We start from the raw sequence: 17,818 nt of genomic DNA on the forward strand, positions 1-17,818 counted from the left end.
TCCATTTGACTCTGATTGACACGATTTCAGAAGCAATGTGTAGGAGCCCCCTTTTATATTCTCTGTGGCCAACAAAACATGGGCAATGTAAAAAAAAGGCATTGCTCTAGTGACTCAGTACTTGCAAGGCCTAGACAGTATCCAGGCAGTTACATCCATTCTTCTTTCCCAAGAGGCACTGGGACGGGTGCTGATGCAGGGGCATGGGAGCTGCAGGGGAATACTAAACAGGAGCTAATACTGGTATCTTCAAGCCATGAGGGAATCATCAAGGAAAAGTAGGTTTTAGCAGGATAGACACCTGGCCTTTCTCTCCTGCACTCTGTCTTCTAATGTGGTGTTGTTTCCACTGGCTGCTCACAACCAGAAATCAGAAGTGAGTGGCCAGATGGCCCAAAGTACAGGAGGAAAGAAAGGAAAGTTTGTTGAGTCCAGCAAGAAAGGTCACATGGAAAAGATCCAGCTTGTGGAAACTTCTAAGTTTCTCTATCCTAACCAACAGGATTCTCGTTATACCAGCCTGCTCACATATGTGGCATTAGTTCAATATTTATTCACATGAAGACAATCATACTGGAAATTGAATAAAAGGGATGGCCAGGGTCTGATCTATCCAAGCAGATAGTGTGAGCCTCCTGCTTTCTAAACTGTATCTTTTTTTTTTTTTTTTTTGTCTATATTGGCGTAACTTGGAGATGGCTTGAACGGGAGGGAACAGACCAGCAGCCAGGCTGGCAGACTGAGAGGCAGGTTGGTTCAAGGCTATCAGTATGTGTAGGGCATCAAGCCTACTTGTATATGTAGACTGGAAATCATCCTTCTCTGATCTCCAGAGGATAATTGGTTGGTGTGTTTATTATGGTCTTGCATGCCACCTGGAAGTGAGGCACAGAAGATTGGGACACTGCTTTTGTAATTGAGCTTCTGAACACTTCTCTTGTCACCTTGACCTTGTCTCACACCTTCATGCTTCATGTGTGGATGTACTCTTCTTGATGGCATCCATAATTCCAGTACAGAATTTATTCATTTTGTGAAGATACAGACAAAAAAGTTGAAAGGCAAAACCTATGCTGTTTAGGGATCAGAACTCATAGAAACATCACATTAGTGCAAATATACTAGTGGTTTCCTACAACGTATATCTTATATGTCATTTTTTAAAGTGACAAGCTAATGTACATTTTCATATTTTGTGTAGATGCTCAGATTCAGGTAGAGATCTGAATGAATAGGTAGAAAGTGACCACAGAGCACCTCAAAAGATGGTAGATGGGCGTGCCATTTAAATTTAAATGTTACAATTGCTAGGTACAAAGTATAGTAGGCATGATTTCAATGGAATTTTGTTGTTGTTGTTGTTGTTGTTTCTGGTGCTGCCCTTCTTGGTATTAAATTATTAATTCTAAAAGTAAGGTACTGAAACTACTGAGTTTTTGTTTTCAAATGCAGTTGTACTGATAATGTTTTCTGTCTTGCTGCCTCTCAAATCTGACTCAAGACATACACGTTTATTTGTTTGATTGTTTTTGCCTTTCATGTGAAGTGAAGGCATGACGTTATGGAAACATACATGATATCCACGCATAAGTTTAACTTCACTATGTCGTCTGCTGAGAAGAGCAGAGTTACCATCTTATATCACATGTAAATCATTTGAGAGAACTAGCACCATGGTTTAGAAACATAATAAGGAATAGAAAAGTCTTCCAATAATCCAAACCCAAGTCAAATTAGGAATACACCCTACTCTAAAATATTCAATTTGTCTTGCTATATTATGCCTATATAATTACAATTTGGAAATAAGGTCACTATGTTTGTTGTATCCAAAGTATTCAGAAAAACTATACATTTCTATCTGATTTTTTTACATATAATAATAACTTTAAAGTAAGATATATATATATATATATATATATATACACACACACATATATATATATATATATACTATTGTTCTTTATTGCTTATATTACTTAGCTTTATTTATTGACAAATATTGTTAGCTTTTTATCTTTAAGCTACAAGAGTTATGAAATAATTACTCATTGACATTTTTGCCAATGAATTAGACAGTATTGAATATATGATAGAAATAAGAAAAGGACATTGCCTTTGCAATATCTAACTGGTGGAAGAATTTGATCAACTCTCCTTTCTGTATTTTAGGTGATGACGAAGGAATCCAGGAGCCAGCAGAATCAGATGGGGACAGCCATTCAGACAAACCAGGACAGCCTGGGGTAGAGACAGATGACTGGGATGGACCAGGTAGGACTGAGAGTACAGCATTCAACCCACTTTAAATTTTATCAGGATTTCACTTTTTCGTTTAAATTCTACATGTAAGGAAGAGGTAAAGGCAATGTGAAATGTGGATAGCTTATAAAGCTTTAAATAATTATTCAACTCAGATTTAAAAATCATACATGGGCTGTGTGTGTGTGTGTGTGTGTGCTTGTGCTGCTTGTGTGTGCTGCTTATATGGGAGTTTGGGTAAGCATTATTATTTAAATAAGAAAACCATAAAAAACAACTTTTCACCTCAGCTTGAAGACTCTATCTTTTTTTCTTTCATTCTTACATAAAGTTAGTCATTTCTATTTGCTTGTTCCTTCAACATAGAATCTTTTGGCTATACCCACATTCACATTAGGCTCGGTTAAAAAGATCACAAATCAGTAACAATGGACTTCAAAGAACTATCTCTTCAGTTTAGTTCTGTTGTTATTTACAGATGGAACCTCAACATGTATTGAGTCATTGAGTCATAATTAATAGATTTTTCTCCCTTTGCTTTAATGTTCCAGCAACATTTTCACCTGTATGAATAAAATTAAGTTCACATGTAAAGTGCCTTACAGTTGTTAATTTCAGGAAAAAAAAAACAACATTAATAAATGTCATACAGATATATACTGCTTATAGCAACACTGGAAGAAATAACCCTATTGTTACTGCTTAGTAATTCACAGTTCATGATATGCCTATAAATGGAGACCAGCACGTTTTAAGTTTTTAGGATATAAACGAGTTTTGAAGCAGTTTCAGCCTTAATTTCCAAAGCAGTAACATTTTTCATTAAGGAAGATCGCTATATTTCAATCACATTTTCACCCTTGCATGACTTTGCAAATTGCTCTCTGCTGTGCATGGGGAAGACAGGAAATCCAGTGGTAATTTTCTGAAACCAGCAGCTGGAAAATATAATGCAAACAAAAATGAAGATACAGGATATCTGATTATTATGATGTCATTCCTAATGGTATTCATGATACATACAAATGTTTGTATTCCGCACAATATAGCATAATGCTATACAAGAGTCTGGATCCGATTGTATGGTATTCTTAAATACTATAGAACCACATTTCAGAAGACGATAAGAAAATGCAAAGTTTGGTATTTGTATTTTATTGCACATTTTTATGATTTTTCAATGTGGGGGAAATTGATTAAAACAATTAGAAAATATTATTTTTTAAAAATTATTTTTGCTTCTAGGCTTTTGTCCAACTTGAAAAGTGTAATGATCTTTTATCTTATAGAATTAAATATTTGTGTTTAGAAGTTGGGGTTTTTTGTTTTGTTTTTGTTTTGTTTTTTTGTTTTTTGTTTCTTTTTCTCCAGTTAGACTCGATTGGCTTGGGTGTTTCTCCTTAAGAAATGACACATTGAGTCACACTTGTTTTTAGCCAAGTTTTTAGGTTTCAACTTTCCTGTCTGTGTCTAGGACTCATGTCCTTCCAGGTCACATGAGAAAAAGAAAAGAATATTAAGCCCAAAGCATAGCTAATGCCAACTTTGGCAGAAAGACTTGATAATTTTGCAAATCAGTAAACAAATAAACAAATAATTGGAGGTGTTGAGTAAAGACGATGCTTGACAGCCTAGTGAATTATTTAATTTAACATACATAGTTCATTGAATGTATTTTTAACATACATAGTTCATTGAATGTATTTCTTTCTCTCTCTCTCTCTTTCTCTCTCGCTCTCTGCGGATTTGACATAGATATGTCTGTGTTCTGAACTATGTAGGGATATGTGAAAACTTTTAAGAAGAAACTTTGGGTGTCTCTTGTATGCTTATAAGAACTGTCCCCTTATAGTCAAAAGTGAATAAGACATTTTTCTCCACAGCTACTTTTGGTAGGGGGAGGGTGCATAACCTTGAAACCCCTTGAAACGATAAGGTTAATTCATAATAACAGAATTTCATTATCTGGTAGCATGTTTATTAATTTAAATCAATCAGGGGATTCTGTGGAAGAAAAGAAGACATTTTGTACCCTTTTTGCTACTTAAATATCAATTGTTTCAAGATTAGTACTGGTGGTTTTGTTGTTTGTTTGTTTGTTTTGTTTTGTTTTGTTTTGTTCACTGAAGCACATTGGCACTTTATACCTGTAGCAAAGAGAAAAGTTCCTGGCTTTTGGTGAGAATTCCAAACTCAGTAGCAGAGTGTGTCTGGACTCTAAGCTAAGTCCACAGTCAAAGGTCAGGACTTACTGACTTTCTTTGTTTCATGTTTCTTTCTTTGTTTCTTTGTTTTCTTTTATTTTCCTTCCTTCCTTCCTTCCTTCCTTCCTTCCTTCCTTCCTTCCTTCCTTCCTTCCTTCCTTCCTTCCTTCCCTCCCTCCCTCCCTCCCTCCGTCCTTCCCCCCTTTCTTTCTTTCTTTCTTTCTTTCTTTCTTTCTTTCTTTCTTTCTTTCTTTCTTTCTTTCTTTCTTTCTTTCTTTCTTTCTTTTTCCTTGTCATTCTTTACCTGGGAGATTTGTGGAACACTGCTTAATTTATTTTTGTGGGCCTATATATTCATTTGTAAACCATAAAAATAGTTAACAAGTTCTACAAAACTACATCAGCTCATACTGGTGAGATGGTATGAACTTCTTTGTTACACCTTTGCATCTGTCAGGTCTCAAAGAGTTTTTAAAGGCTCCATAGAGTTTCCTAGTCCCTGAGGGATAAAGTAAATTGTATTAATCATTTATACATTTATACTCTCTCTCTCTGTCTCTGTCTCTCTACATATATATATATATATATATATATATATATATATATATATATATATATACACATAATCATAGATCATTATTTGAGACATATAGTATTGAGCCAGGTTGATTTCCCGGTATCCTAACTACATTCTTAGAATGACATTTTTCTCTAAAAATAGACCAGAATCAAAGGATGTTGAAATTATCTAAGGAATTTCAAACATAGTACTGATATCCTTTAAGATGAGTCAGGATTTATCTTATTTTTAAGCAGTTTGATTGACGATGACTGCACAACCTTCCTTGATGGCTTAGTTCAATAATGAATCAACCCTGTCTCAAAGATTCCATTTTTATCAAATGAAATTTCTTCCACAGAAGGAAGTTATTCTTTGTTTGTCTTTTAGTGAAAAAGTCCATAACTATTCACACCTTGGCTAACTTCTAAATGGAGCCTAAACAATCAAAGGAAATGATGTAAGAAGCTAGGATGTGGAATTCTGCATTTAAATGTTTGTAACTCTTTTTTTTTTTTTCTCGGTTTTTCGAGACAGGGTTTCTCTGTATAGCCCTGGCTGTCCTGAAGCTCACTTTGTAGACCTGGCTGGCCTCAAACTCAGAAATCTGCCTGCCTCTGCCTCCCGAGTGCTGGGATTAAAGGCGTGTGGCACCATGCCCGACTCATGTTTGTAACTCTAATGTAAGCAGCATGAATCATTTAAGTTTGGAAAGCTAGAAGTACACTTTTAGAAAGGCCAAAATAAAAGTCATTACCTCATCCTTTCTGCATTTTATATATCTATTTTTCAAGTTTGCTGTTTTCTTTGCTTTTTAAAGTCATTCTTCTGACACTCCTGCTGGAATGCATCATGTAGTGCTTGACTCTCGCTTTTATTTCAGAATTTGCCTGTTTGGTTTTACAGTGTCTTCCTCCAAAGAAGTGTCCCTTCTTCATTGGCCTCATGAGTTGTGTATTTTGTCTGAGTCTCAAGTCCTTCATTTTACATTCTTACACATTTCATCCTTCAACAGATGTTTATTGTGCATTGATTGTGAAGAACTCCAGAAAGCAGTGTCAAGTTGCTGCATGACACTGCCTGCATGCTCCTCTCATGATACCACCTCCTCCTTGAAGTGATCATAGACTGTTCGCTCAAGCCATAATTAAGCATCCTTTATCCTTCAAAGTAGAGTACAGTCTATGCCACAGAACTATGTGCTTACACAATTTAGAGTCAGACAGACCTAAGATAATGGTGATATTTATGGCCTCATGATGTTGGCATGTGAAACTGACAGTGCTCAGTTTCTTTATCTCTGAAACAGGTTTAATGATAAGTGTTTAGCCATGTTTTTAGGAAGATGAACTTTGGAAGAGATAACCTGCACTGGGTGTTCAACACCATGCTCAGGAGAGTTAGGTGCTGGCAATTTTCTATTTGCATGTAGACCCTGGGGAAATATCGAAAATGTGGCCCTCTCAGCCCAGCCCATGGTTGAAATATTAATATTATTTTGGAAATACTGCCTATATCCCTGCCTTTCTTTTAAGAAAGTTTCAGAACGACCTTCCAAAGCCAGTCTGCAGTATTGATTTATGTAGTTGGACTTAGGAACATTGTTGCAAGGTTCAGTGAAATTCTTATAAATCCATTGTCATCGCTATGACAGATGTACTGTGAAAATCACATGTTACTTAAGTCAATACAAGACGCCAACATTCTGGATTACATTCTCACAATTTGGCTTCTTTTCATACTTGCAGATAGTCAATAATTGTTTTCTTTTTATATGCTTTAGTGAATATTATCATAATTTGCATCTAAATGTGAGTTTTCAAATAATGTGTATTCATGTACACATATACAGATAAAAGTTTTGAGGAAACCACTATTTGCTTTCTTTGACACAACCTTTTTTTTTTTTTTTGGACACAACTTTTATCTAAATCGATCTTGATACTTATATATTAAAGCTTTTATCATATAAAGAAAATGCAGTAAGAATTCCAGTCCTGAATTGACAAGTCAATAATTAAAAAAACATACTTTTAAAATTATATTCTAAAACATAAAAACTTTCTGCTGTTCATTGCAGGTAAGTCATTTTGAGGTAATGTCATGAACTGTATCACAAAGCCAATTTCTCTGTGGGTTTTTTGAGTGGCTTGCTGAAAGTAATCATATGACTTAGAGCAAGATAATACTACCTTGGACTTAGTGCTTATAAATCAGGCCAATAATAACTCCCTCACTAGTGAGATTTTACATGTAAAGCATAGAGCTCAATGTTTCAGAAAGACAAACAAGTCACTCATAATATTGATTTTACTGTCATTTTGGCACTGTGCCTCGGTAGCTGTTACAAAATGTTTCCCAAATAATTCTTCATTAAACATTAGTGTAGTGAATTAATTTTGCAAAATGATCTTGTTCTGCAACCAAGCATCATAAGATTATGTTTACTCTTCTCTAGTCTACCTGACTTAAAGCATAATTAAGATAAAGATTTTTTTTTTAGTGTAAGTACATTGTCAAAATAATTGCATAGGAAAAACAAAAACAAATGTGTGTACTTTTTGCACACAGACTAAGTGTTGTTTAGGAAATTCTTAGTAAGTTACTTCATAGGTTGTTGTTCAGTACTTTGGATGTATGAAGCTGATTAGGCACTTTCTGCTTTGTGTGTTAAATGAACCTAGCAAGATGGAAGCTGTTTTGCATAAAGTGGAATGGTAACAAGGAGACCACTGTGAGACAGAAGCACACACTTAATGATATAGGTCCCCCCACCCCGCCTCTTTTAGAGTCCAAAGAAGGGCTTGAAGATTACAGTTCTGATTTCGTTTTCTTTTTGATTGGGAAAATGTGGTAGATATAAGATCTGGGAAATGCCATTTGAAGTAAATTAACAGACACCTATGAAACATAGTTAACCATAGATATAGTCTGACAGTAAGAAGAATATTGTGTGAAGCGGAGGAAATCGTAGAATGACTGTGTGTTACGCTGACAGTGAATTGGTATTATCTCTGCTATCAGATAATGCAGTTATCATTAATTTTCACATTTGCATTTCAATCTTTGGAAGGAAATGACTCTTGCTGGATGAAGATAAGAGCGCTGTACCACTATAATGAACCATCATTTTATCCCAAGGCTTTGTGTCCATATGAAAATGAGGCAAGGGGAGAGAGAGAGAGAGAGAGAGAGAGAGAGAGAGAGAGAGAGAGAGAGAGGAGAGGAGAGGAGAGGAGAGGAGAGGAGAGGAGAGGAGAGGAGAGGAGAGGAGAGGAGAGGAGAGGAGAGGAGAGGAGAGGAGAGGAGAGGAGAGGAGAGGAGAGAGAGAGAGGTATAGGGGATCTTAGAAAAAAATATTGTTACAACATGTCAAAAATTCCTGCAGACTTTTGAGTCTTCCTTTAAACCAGAGGGGGCAGACATCAATCTTCTGTAGTGTAGTTAAGTGGATCCATCAGATTAAGGGTGAAAGCCTGACTCTGGCACACAATGCCACAGGAACAGGATGTGAAAGTTCTCTTGATCTTTTCTGCTCACGCCACCTTGCACTCTCACAGAATTAGGACATGCATACATTTAAAATAAAAGGTTAATGATAGGTTTGCATGATGGTTTATAAAGACACTTCAACAAACTCTGAAGAACTACATAAAACACAGCATTTACTTACTATCATAACTTGTACCATAGCTGTATAAGAATGAAAGTTAAGAATATTTAGCTAATGAATTATTTCAGAGTTGCCTATCACCTAATTTGTTTTCACAGGTTTTATTGAGAAATTCAAATTAAAGGATAAAGGATAAAGAATTCAAATTTAATTTTCTTTAGGCAACTATTTTTTTGGCAAAGACCTTTTCCTAAAATGTACCACTAGAAAACAAATACAGTCTTAAATTTCATACCTATATTTAGTTCCTGAAATATATGATTTTCCTTCTTGGAGTTTTATACTTTGCCATCAGTGTTCGGTTTTTCTACTTTACTCTTTCAGTAGCATTACTTAACTGACCTATAATTCTTACCCACATTAGCTGAGTGGCATGTAGATATTTTCACTAGGAGAATAAGATAGATTTAAGTGAAAGGCAAAAAGTGAGTACACGCCACCAATATAGTAAACAACTGTAGATTACTATGAACTCTTGGTGAATATTTGGACTTCTTTAAAAATATTTGTTCACTGGTAAAGTCATTGATTACTTCTCATTTCTATCTAAAAAAATTCCCAAATGTTAGAATTTAGAGTTGTGCTTCTTATAAATTACTATATTTAATTGGACATAAAATTTGTTTCTATATTACCTATGTTGAATGAATTGTTAATTATTTTATAAATTATTTTAGAGCTGATTTTTATTTCTTGCCCCTGCAGTGACTTTTGGCTACATTTCTATTATTCTAAATTTTAAATTTTCCACCTTAATTTCACAATAACTTTGGTTTGCCATTATATGAGTTTTCTGAACATTATAATTTCATTGTAATTAATAAAAATTTGATGATACTGTGTTATAAAATAATAGGGTAGATACTTGAAATTGATTAGAGTTATATATTCTATCATACAAGCAGATAGCCACTGTGTTATCTTTTATATTTTCTGTTGTCCTTTTAAAATGACAAGAGCACTTTGAATCTTGATGATTATATGTTTGCCTTTATAATAAGTTTCTGAGAGTGATACTTGGACTCATGGCTCATTTAATCGTGAATAAAGTTGACATATATGTAACAAGATATTTTTTTTCTTCCCCCGCACCTTGCAGACCTACACTAATTCATTAACTGAGTTCTTGAAGAAGAACCCTGCACAAGACTCCAGATAATAGACTTAAAACAGAGCACAGGCCACAAAGAATAGCACAGAACTGATGAAGGAAGTACCTGATGGATCAGTATGGGCTTGTGGTTGCAGTGGTAGAGCAGTATACAGGGTGTAAATGGTAACAGGAAGCAAAGAAGGTCCATTAGTAACAACAAATACCAATGATCATGAAGATGTTAATGGATGTTTTCCTGGAGGGAGAATGGAAAAGGACAGCTGGTGCTGATAGAAAGATGTGACCTCAATGAGATTACACATGCAACAATGTAGCCCTGCAAGCAGTGGTAGGGACACTTGTATCTGGCCCACTTGAATAGTCACTGATAAATTTTAAAAGTGAAACAGAATTCCAGCATGTGTGCTAAACATGATGCCATCCAGCCTGTATAGATGCTCCTGACAGACCCATTCATAAAGGGATTAACTTCCTCGTCTTCATTAATGAGGGCTCTGAAAGAGAAGGGAAAACTTATCTATCGGTAAGCCACACAGGGAGTCCATATGTAGTCACAAGGATGTTTGTTGAAACACCTTTCTATTTGCAAACTATGAGAATAAAATGAATGAATTGGTAAAAGTAAAAAGAGAGAGAGAGAGAATTGTGATGAAATCTAATTGTAACTTAGGGTGTTACCTAGAACTCAAGATGCAGAGCAGGGCCTCTAGTTCTTGGCTGATGATGTGTGGCATATGAAAGCGAGGGTGGCTTGTGGGTAGAGTCAGAAAATTACAGAGATAGGGAGTTCAGGGGAAAGTTTGAACTTCTTGAAGTTTTGGGCAAAATTCCAACAGATCTTATTTTTAGACGGATTTAAATACAAAATATTACATGTTCGTGATTCCAGAATGTTAGTGTAGTATCACATATAAGAAAACAACTTAAAGAACATAATGGCCTTCAAAAATAAGTTGATATATGAGTAATGCATGAACAACCAAAGATTGTTGTTTTCTCCTGATGCTAATACAAAGGTGAACACCTACATCAACCAACTCCCTAAGCATAAAGTCATAAAATTTCCTGTTTGCATGAAATGTATTAAACTATTTTGTTTGTTTGTTTTTTCACATTAACTTTTTCATAGTACTCAACATTGGTACATTTGTGAACACAGTATATAGTAGGAACTATATATACAACAAAACACATGTATTCTAGTAAGGGTAGAAGTATGCCATTTCTTTCAGTAGGTTGTAATCACACAATAGAAAGATGAGTATTTGACACTGATAACATCAATTTGTAGGGCAGGTTTTTAGTAACCTGCCAATTGTTTAGCTGTGTGGTATTTTGTTTTTGTTTTTTTACTTCAAAACAATTAAGAGAAAAAATAGCAAGCTAAAAGGAAGTAGAAAATCAAATATATTCTGTCTTCATAGTCTTTTTCTTCCCATGACCTCTCCCCCCATTTTCCCTTTAAATTAGAGGTTACTCTCTAGAGTACTGTATTCCCATATTCTTCATTTCAGGGTGTTTCATGTTACCCTGTAAGTTGATGTGAGAGACAGAGAGAGAAAGGGAGGGAGAGAGAGAGAGAGAGAGAGAGAGAGAGAGAGAGAGAGAGAGAGAGAGAGAGAGGAAGAGGAGAGATGGAGGAGGAGAAAGAGGAGGAGGGAGAGGGAAAGGGAAGGGGGAGGAAGAGGTGGAGAGGGAGGTGGAGAGGGGGAGGGAGAGGGAGAGACCTTAGCTTGTGAGCAGAATTACAGTAATATGATTAAAGCAATAGTTACTTAATAGGATAATAAGTGAAATATTTTTTAAAAAATCATAGCCTGCCATTTCTTTTTTTCTTTTTCTTTTCTTTTTATTATTATTAATTTTTTAACCTCTGGGCCCTTGACACCACTTTTATTTATTTATTTATTTTAATTAGGTATTTTCTTCACTTACATTTCAAATGCTATCCCAAAAGTCCCCCATACCCTCCCCCCCCCACTTCCCTACCCACCTACTCCCACTTCTTGACCCTGGCTTTCCCCTGTACTGAGGCATATAAAGTTTGCAAGACCAAGGGGTTTTTCTTTCCACTGATTGCCAACTAGGCCATCTTCTGCTACATATGCAGCTAGAGACATGAGCTCCGGGGGTACTGGTTAGTTCATATTGTTGTTCCACCTATAGGGTTGCAGACCCCTTCAGCTCCTTGGGTACTTTCTCTAGCTCCTCCATTGGGGGCCCTGTGTTCCATCCAATAGATGACTGTGAGCATCCACTTCTGTGTTTGCCAGGCACCGGTATAGCCTCACAAGAGACCGCAGAGATATCAGGGTCCTTTCAGCAAAATCTTGCTGGTGTATGCAATGGTGTCAGCATTTGGAGGCTGATTATGGGATGGATCCCTGAGTGTGATAGCCTGCCATACTGTAATGGAAGAGAACAAGTCGTCCTTTACCTGAACAAAACAAAAGTAATGCCCTTCATGTTATATGAAAAAATGGAACATATTTATTTTATTAAAGAGCTTTTTTTTCATTTTGGCCAACGAAGAAAAAATTAGCTTTAATCATTACAGATTATGAACTGTAATGGTTTATCTACCTCTTTGTTTAAATTTAAAAATAAATGCCTTTTCCATAGCAGCTCCTCACATTCTCATAAGTGATATGTAATGCAAGAAAAAGTGTATTGATTATATTATATATTTTGGCAAAGTCCAAAGCATTCATTCATGTAAACCTATAATTATAATTTTTGATAAAACAGGATTTTTTCTGAAAACATGAGGAAATTATTTTAGGAGCTCATACAGCTTTAGCTTAACAGTCATTATTAGCAATTCATAATTAATACAATGAATACTAGCATATTTCATAAATAAAGTATAGGAGGTTAGTTAGCAAAACCTTCTGGATTTTACTTGTTCTTCACTTTTGAAAAGAAACACTGAAATGGCAAAGATAGTGCCAATATTTCACTACTGTGAAAAAATAAAATAAAATAACTGTTACAAAAATTGTATGAAATCTTTTAACTTAATTTCAATGTTCTTGAAATTAGAAACACTCTTAGTTTCTTTTGGGAGGGATTTGTATTATCCCAGATGTGTTAAATAATTGGGTTTCCTGACAGTCTTTTTTTTTTTATATATATCCTAAACCATTCAAATAAAATCTGATAAAGTTAAAAATACTAAAAAATAGTTCCTAGAACATTTTCCCCAGTGTGTTATTCTCCTAGATATTTGATTAAAACCAATGTCTAGAATTAGCATTGATCCTATAAAGCCTTGCTCCTCAACTGGTTTTCTTTTCTGGAAAGTCTGTGGCCTTCCATTGCCCATCTCTGGCTGTGATGCTTCCTGTCGATGGAGAGATTTCTGTGTGCCAGGTCTCTCTCTTACGAATAAAGGACATAGCACTGAAGATATGCTCGGTGTCTTTCCCTTTGTCTTAGCTAGGGTTGTACGCTGTAAAGAGACATGATGACTATGGTAACTCTTACAAAGGGAAACATTTAATTGGAGCTAGTTTACAGGTTCAGTGGTGGAAACCATAGCGGAATGGAGGCAAATATGGGGCTGGAGAAGTAGCTGAGATTTCTATGTCCAGATCAGGAGGCAGCAGAAAAATAAGAGACACTAACCCGACTTGAGAGTTTGAAACCTCAAAGTCTATCCCCTGTGACACACTTCCTCTAGCAAAGCCATACATACTCTAACAATAGTGCCAGTCTCTGGTCACCAAGCATTCAGATCCATGGGTCTGTGGAGACCATTTCTATTCAAGCCATCGTACTCACTCAGTCAGTTCTCACTCAGTATTGTTCTTGCCTTGACCACTGAGGATCAGACGTAGGATCATCTACTCTTCAAAGGTCATGTAGCCTATAAATGTGACCTTTTGTAATTGTATTGAAATTGGACAGTTTGCCTAGGTCTCAAGATCTTTGATATTGGAAATGAATGGAATAAGAGAAACTTATTTGCATATGGATGTGTGCTTGTGTTTAAGTGTGTGTGCACGTGTGAATATGTATGTGTGTGACAGTATGTGTGTGTGTGTGTGTGTGTGTGTGTGTGTTTTCATTCTATCTATCTTTTCTTGTTGCTGTGATAAAATATCCTGGCAAAAGAAACTCTAGGAAGGAATGGCTTAGTTTAAGTTTCAGTTTGAAGTACAGTCTCTCAGCAGGGAAGTGGAGGAGTTTGAGGCAGCTGGCCACATCCCATTCACAATCAGAAAACAAACAAACAAACAAAAAAGATTAATGCCAGTGTTCAACTCACTCTTTATATATTTTATTTAGTCTTGAAGTCTTGCCCAGTGAATGTTTAAAATAGGTCATCCTGTGCAAGTGAACCCATTCAAAAGAATATCTCCCAAACATGCATGCCCACAGGCTACATAATCCCACAGATGTACCCAGTGGCCAGCCTCCTAGGTATTTCTAGACATGAAATTGTTGAGTTAAATTAACCATAGTATTAACCAAAGCATTAACTTTCTTTTTTTTTCTTTATTTGTCTTTATTAATTTTTGAGAGAAAGTCTCTTGTCTAGACTCTTCTCAATCTTACCGGGTAGCCCAGGTTGGCCTTGAACTCACAACAATATTCTTGCCTTACACTTTTGAGTACTGAGATTATAGGTGTGATCTTCTACTCATAGTTTATATCCTTTAAAGTGAACAACTTACTGGGTTTTATGAATCTAGCATAGTTCTCAAGTTTTTGAATCAGTGCTGTTACCTGCTTTGTGATTTCTAGATCCTTAACACTCCATTTCCTGTCTCTAAAATTTGAGACTTGCCTGATCTGGGAATTTTCTAAAATTAAGTAGATAACTCAATCACTTTGCCCAACAGCTTTCTCACTGACAAATGGAGGAGCTAAGCACCTGCTCTGGAGAGTTGTAGAAAATAGTGACTTCTAGAGCAAATTCCATGCCAATGATGGCAGCATAAAGTCATAATAATGATCATCATTTTCATTCTTATCTGTAGATATTTTCTGTCTAAATTTATCTCCAATCCTCATCTTCTCCATTCGATTTCCTTAAGTATTGAGTGCCAGAGAGGTAATGAGTACACTTATATTTGTTTTGTTCTGAAAATTAGAGTCACAACTTTCTTGATTAGATTAAGACAGAGTTTACTCCAGCATTTCAGATGAGTTTGTAGAATGATAATATTTTAGTTGAAAAATAATTCAGTAATTTTCTGTTTATGCTCAGCCTTGTTTCACAATGGGACTGTGATGACATAGTAAATATGAAATACAAAATGAGATAAAAATCACTGGAGAAGACAAAAGAAAACATGACCGAGAATAAAACAGAAGTAAAAGTTATTGAGTTGTATGGGTAGCTTAAGTAGAGTCTTCAATAGTTGTTCAAATTTTGCTAAAAAGAAAACAATAAGCTTTCTTTTCAAAGATGACTTTGCATTTTTTTAAAAAAAATTTCAATATGATGGGTAACTATGTTTTAAAAATTATAATAGGTCCTTCAAAGAAAGAGGAGGCATGCTTAACTTTTACTGTAATAACATCAATGATGTTGCTGTAAAGAGGATTTTAAAGGAACAGCTGACTTAACTCCAGGCAGAAAGGTCATCCATTTATTTGTAAGCAAGCTAACTAGCAAATGATTCCTTGTTTCAAACTTTGTGTGACTGAGAAACGCTTATGTGACTGATAAGGTACATCTTTGGGTGTCCTTGAGATTTCCAGAGACAATTAGATCAAGAGGTTGCTGACCCAATGAGAGCTTTAATGCATTGATGGAGTTGAAATATGAGCAGTGGTGGAACTGTGTAAGGCAAGAGCTGGTAGGTAGGTCACTTGAGCTGTGTCCTTGGGGCTGTGACAACTCCTGACCTAACCCTAAGGCTACTCAATTCTGCTTTCTGCTTGCAAAAGCCACATCTACCAATGCTCACACTGCCATGAAGTGAAGTCCAAGTCTATGGGGCCAATCTACCACTAACTGACCATTCTGAAACAATGAGAGAATATAAACTTTCCTCATTTAGTTGTGACTGTAACATTTGTTGGAAAAACTGGCCATGCACTACCAAGTCTCTTTATTTCGATATGCCTGCATGAGTGTAAGGAATAAGCCCATGTCAGCCAGGAGATCCTGAGTCTCCTCTTGAGGAGTGAAATTGATGAGAAACTTAAACTTTTCAAAAGATTGCTTTAAGAACCTGGAAGGTGACTTAGTAGTGAAGGTCATTTGCTACTCTTGCAGTGGACTGAGGTTCAGCTTTCTATAGCCAAGTCAGGCAACCTACAACCACCTATACGTCTGACTGCAAAGGTTCTGGAAGTTTCTTTTGGCTTCCAGAGCAAGTGTGTATGTGGCATACATTCAGACAAAGAGCCATGCATATACATACCAAGTAAATTATTTTAAAATGCTTTCATTTACTTTTCTCTTTCTACCATGGAAACTATGGGAATGACCACACCTCATAATTGTCTTTGCTTTCTTATTAGAATTCTGCATTTACCTCAGAGTCTATGATTAAATAGTACAAGAACTAAGCTCCACAGTCACATGGAAGAAAGCCATCTTTAAGTCAGCTGGTTGTCTTGGATTTTGTGATGCCCATGCACACCAGGACTAGGAAAGTATAAACCTCTAGCCTGTCCCAGGACACTCTTCTTTGTACTGTTCCATTTTGATTTTCAGAAGCCCTCCTAGACTTCCACAATTGCCTTCCTACTTCTCTCCCCTCTTCTTTCTCTTGGGACCTATCTTCCACAGTCCTCTTTATATGTTCTCAACAAGAGTTTCTTCAGAACCTGTTCTCAGAGGGGTCTCCTATCGTTTAGTTTTATGGCCCATTCAAATTTGTTCAACTTGCTTCCCAAAGAGGAAATTTTAAAAGTACAAATTATTGCTCAGTTCTCCATCCTTTCTGCATTTGTTACTTTGTATTTGGAATATTTTCATAGAAAATCATTTTGAAAAGAGTCAAATATGTGCTTATCACTGTTTGATATAAGTTCTACTTGAAAATGAATTCCATAGAACTGGATGGGAGTGTCCTAGGAATAGTGGATGATACTGGTGTAAGAGCTCAATAGAGCCCTCAAAGGTACAGCCAATGCATACAGCATTTTTGCAGATTTCAATTTGTAAGAAAATAATTTCATTAGAGTGGAAGAGAGAAGAGAGAGAAACCACCAGTGAAGCCTTGGGAGAATGCAGGCTCCTGATGAGACCAGCAGAGAAGACAGACTCAGCGTTCACATGCAGATTAGTCCTCAGAAGATGAGGGTGTAAAAAGGATTTAATGGTGGTGTGGATTATAGAAATCCATGTAACAATGTTAAATAATTATAGTTCCAGCAGAGATCAAAGCAGCGCTGATTGAAGGCCCTCAAGCTGTTAACATGAAGTATCTTGAAGGGGGAAAAACCCCCGCCTCAGAGATTGGTCAACCTGGGCAGGCATTGTCTATGATTTGTCTCTGTCCACTGGACTGAAAGCCTCAATGGTGAGGGAGGAAAGATGGAGGTGGGAGGCTGTGAGAGAATTTCTTCCTCTGGAGCCACTTTGGAAAGCAGACTTTAGGGGCGGTGTAATTTGAAACTGCTCAGAAAACAAGTCCATGGTTAACCCTTCTGTCAAAGGAGAGTGGAAAGCTACCCACTGCACTGTCACAAGGGCAGCAATGGGAAATGCCACAATTGATTTACTTTCCATTCTTGATATTTTTCTTTCAGAAAAATTCCACACACATTTAAGAGAGAGAGAGAGACAGACAGAGAGAGAGAGAGAGAGAGAGAGAGAGAGAGAGAGAAAGAGAGAGAGAAAGAGAGAGAGAGAGAGAGAAAATACTCCTAAGCCTCTGGGTTTGTCTGATTTTGTAATGTCCCCAGACATAATGCAGAATTATTATAAAACAATTGGAATTAGTTCTAAGATAATAAACCTATTCAAAATAATTCAAAAGCCATTTGTTTTAGACAAAGTTCATTTAGCACCATGTATCTAACTACACGTATCACAGTTG

The 17,818-nt window shown here is 36.2% G+C and overlaps 1 protein-coding gene across 2 annotated transcripts in view; it reads left to right on the forward strand.

Annotated features, from left to right (window-relative positions):
- Nucleotides 1-17,818, forward strand: part of Zfpm2 (zinc finger protein, multitype 2) — a 449,551-nt gene that overhangs the window by 116,831 nt on the left and 314,902 nt on the right. For both annotated transcript variants that reach the window (NM_011766.5, NM_001356998.1), the window contains one exon: nt 2,173-2,274. In NM_011766.5, coding sequence (NP_035896.1) covers nt 2,173-2,274 — 102 coding nt within the window. The remainder of the gene's footprint in view (nt 1-2,172; nt 2,275-17,818) is intronic.

This window comes from Mus musculus, chromosome 15 (genome assembly GCF_000001635.26).
Source record: "Mus musculus strain C57BL/6J chromosome 15, GRCm38.p6 C57BL/6J".
Lineage (NCBI taxonomy): Eukaryota > Metazoa > Chordata > Mammalia > Rodentia > Muridae > Mus > Mus musculus.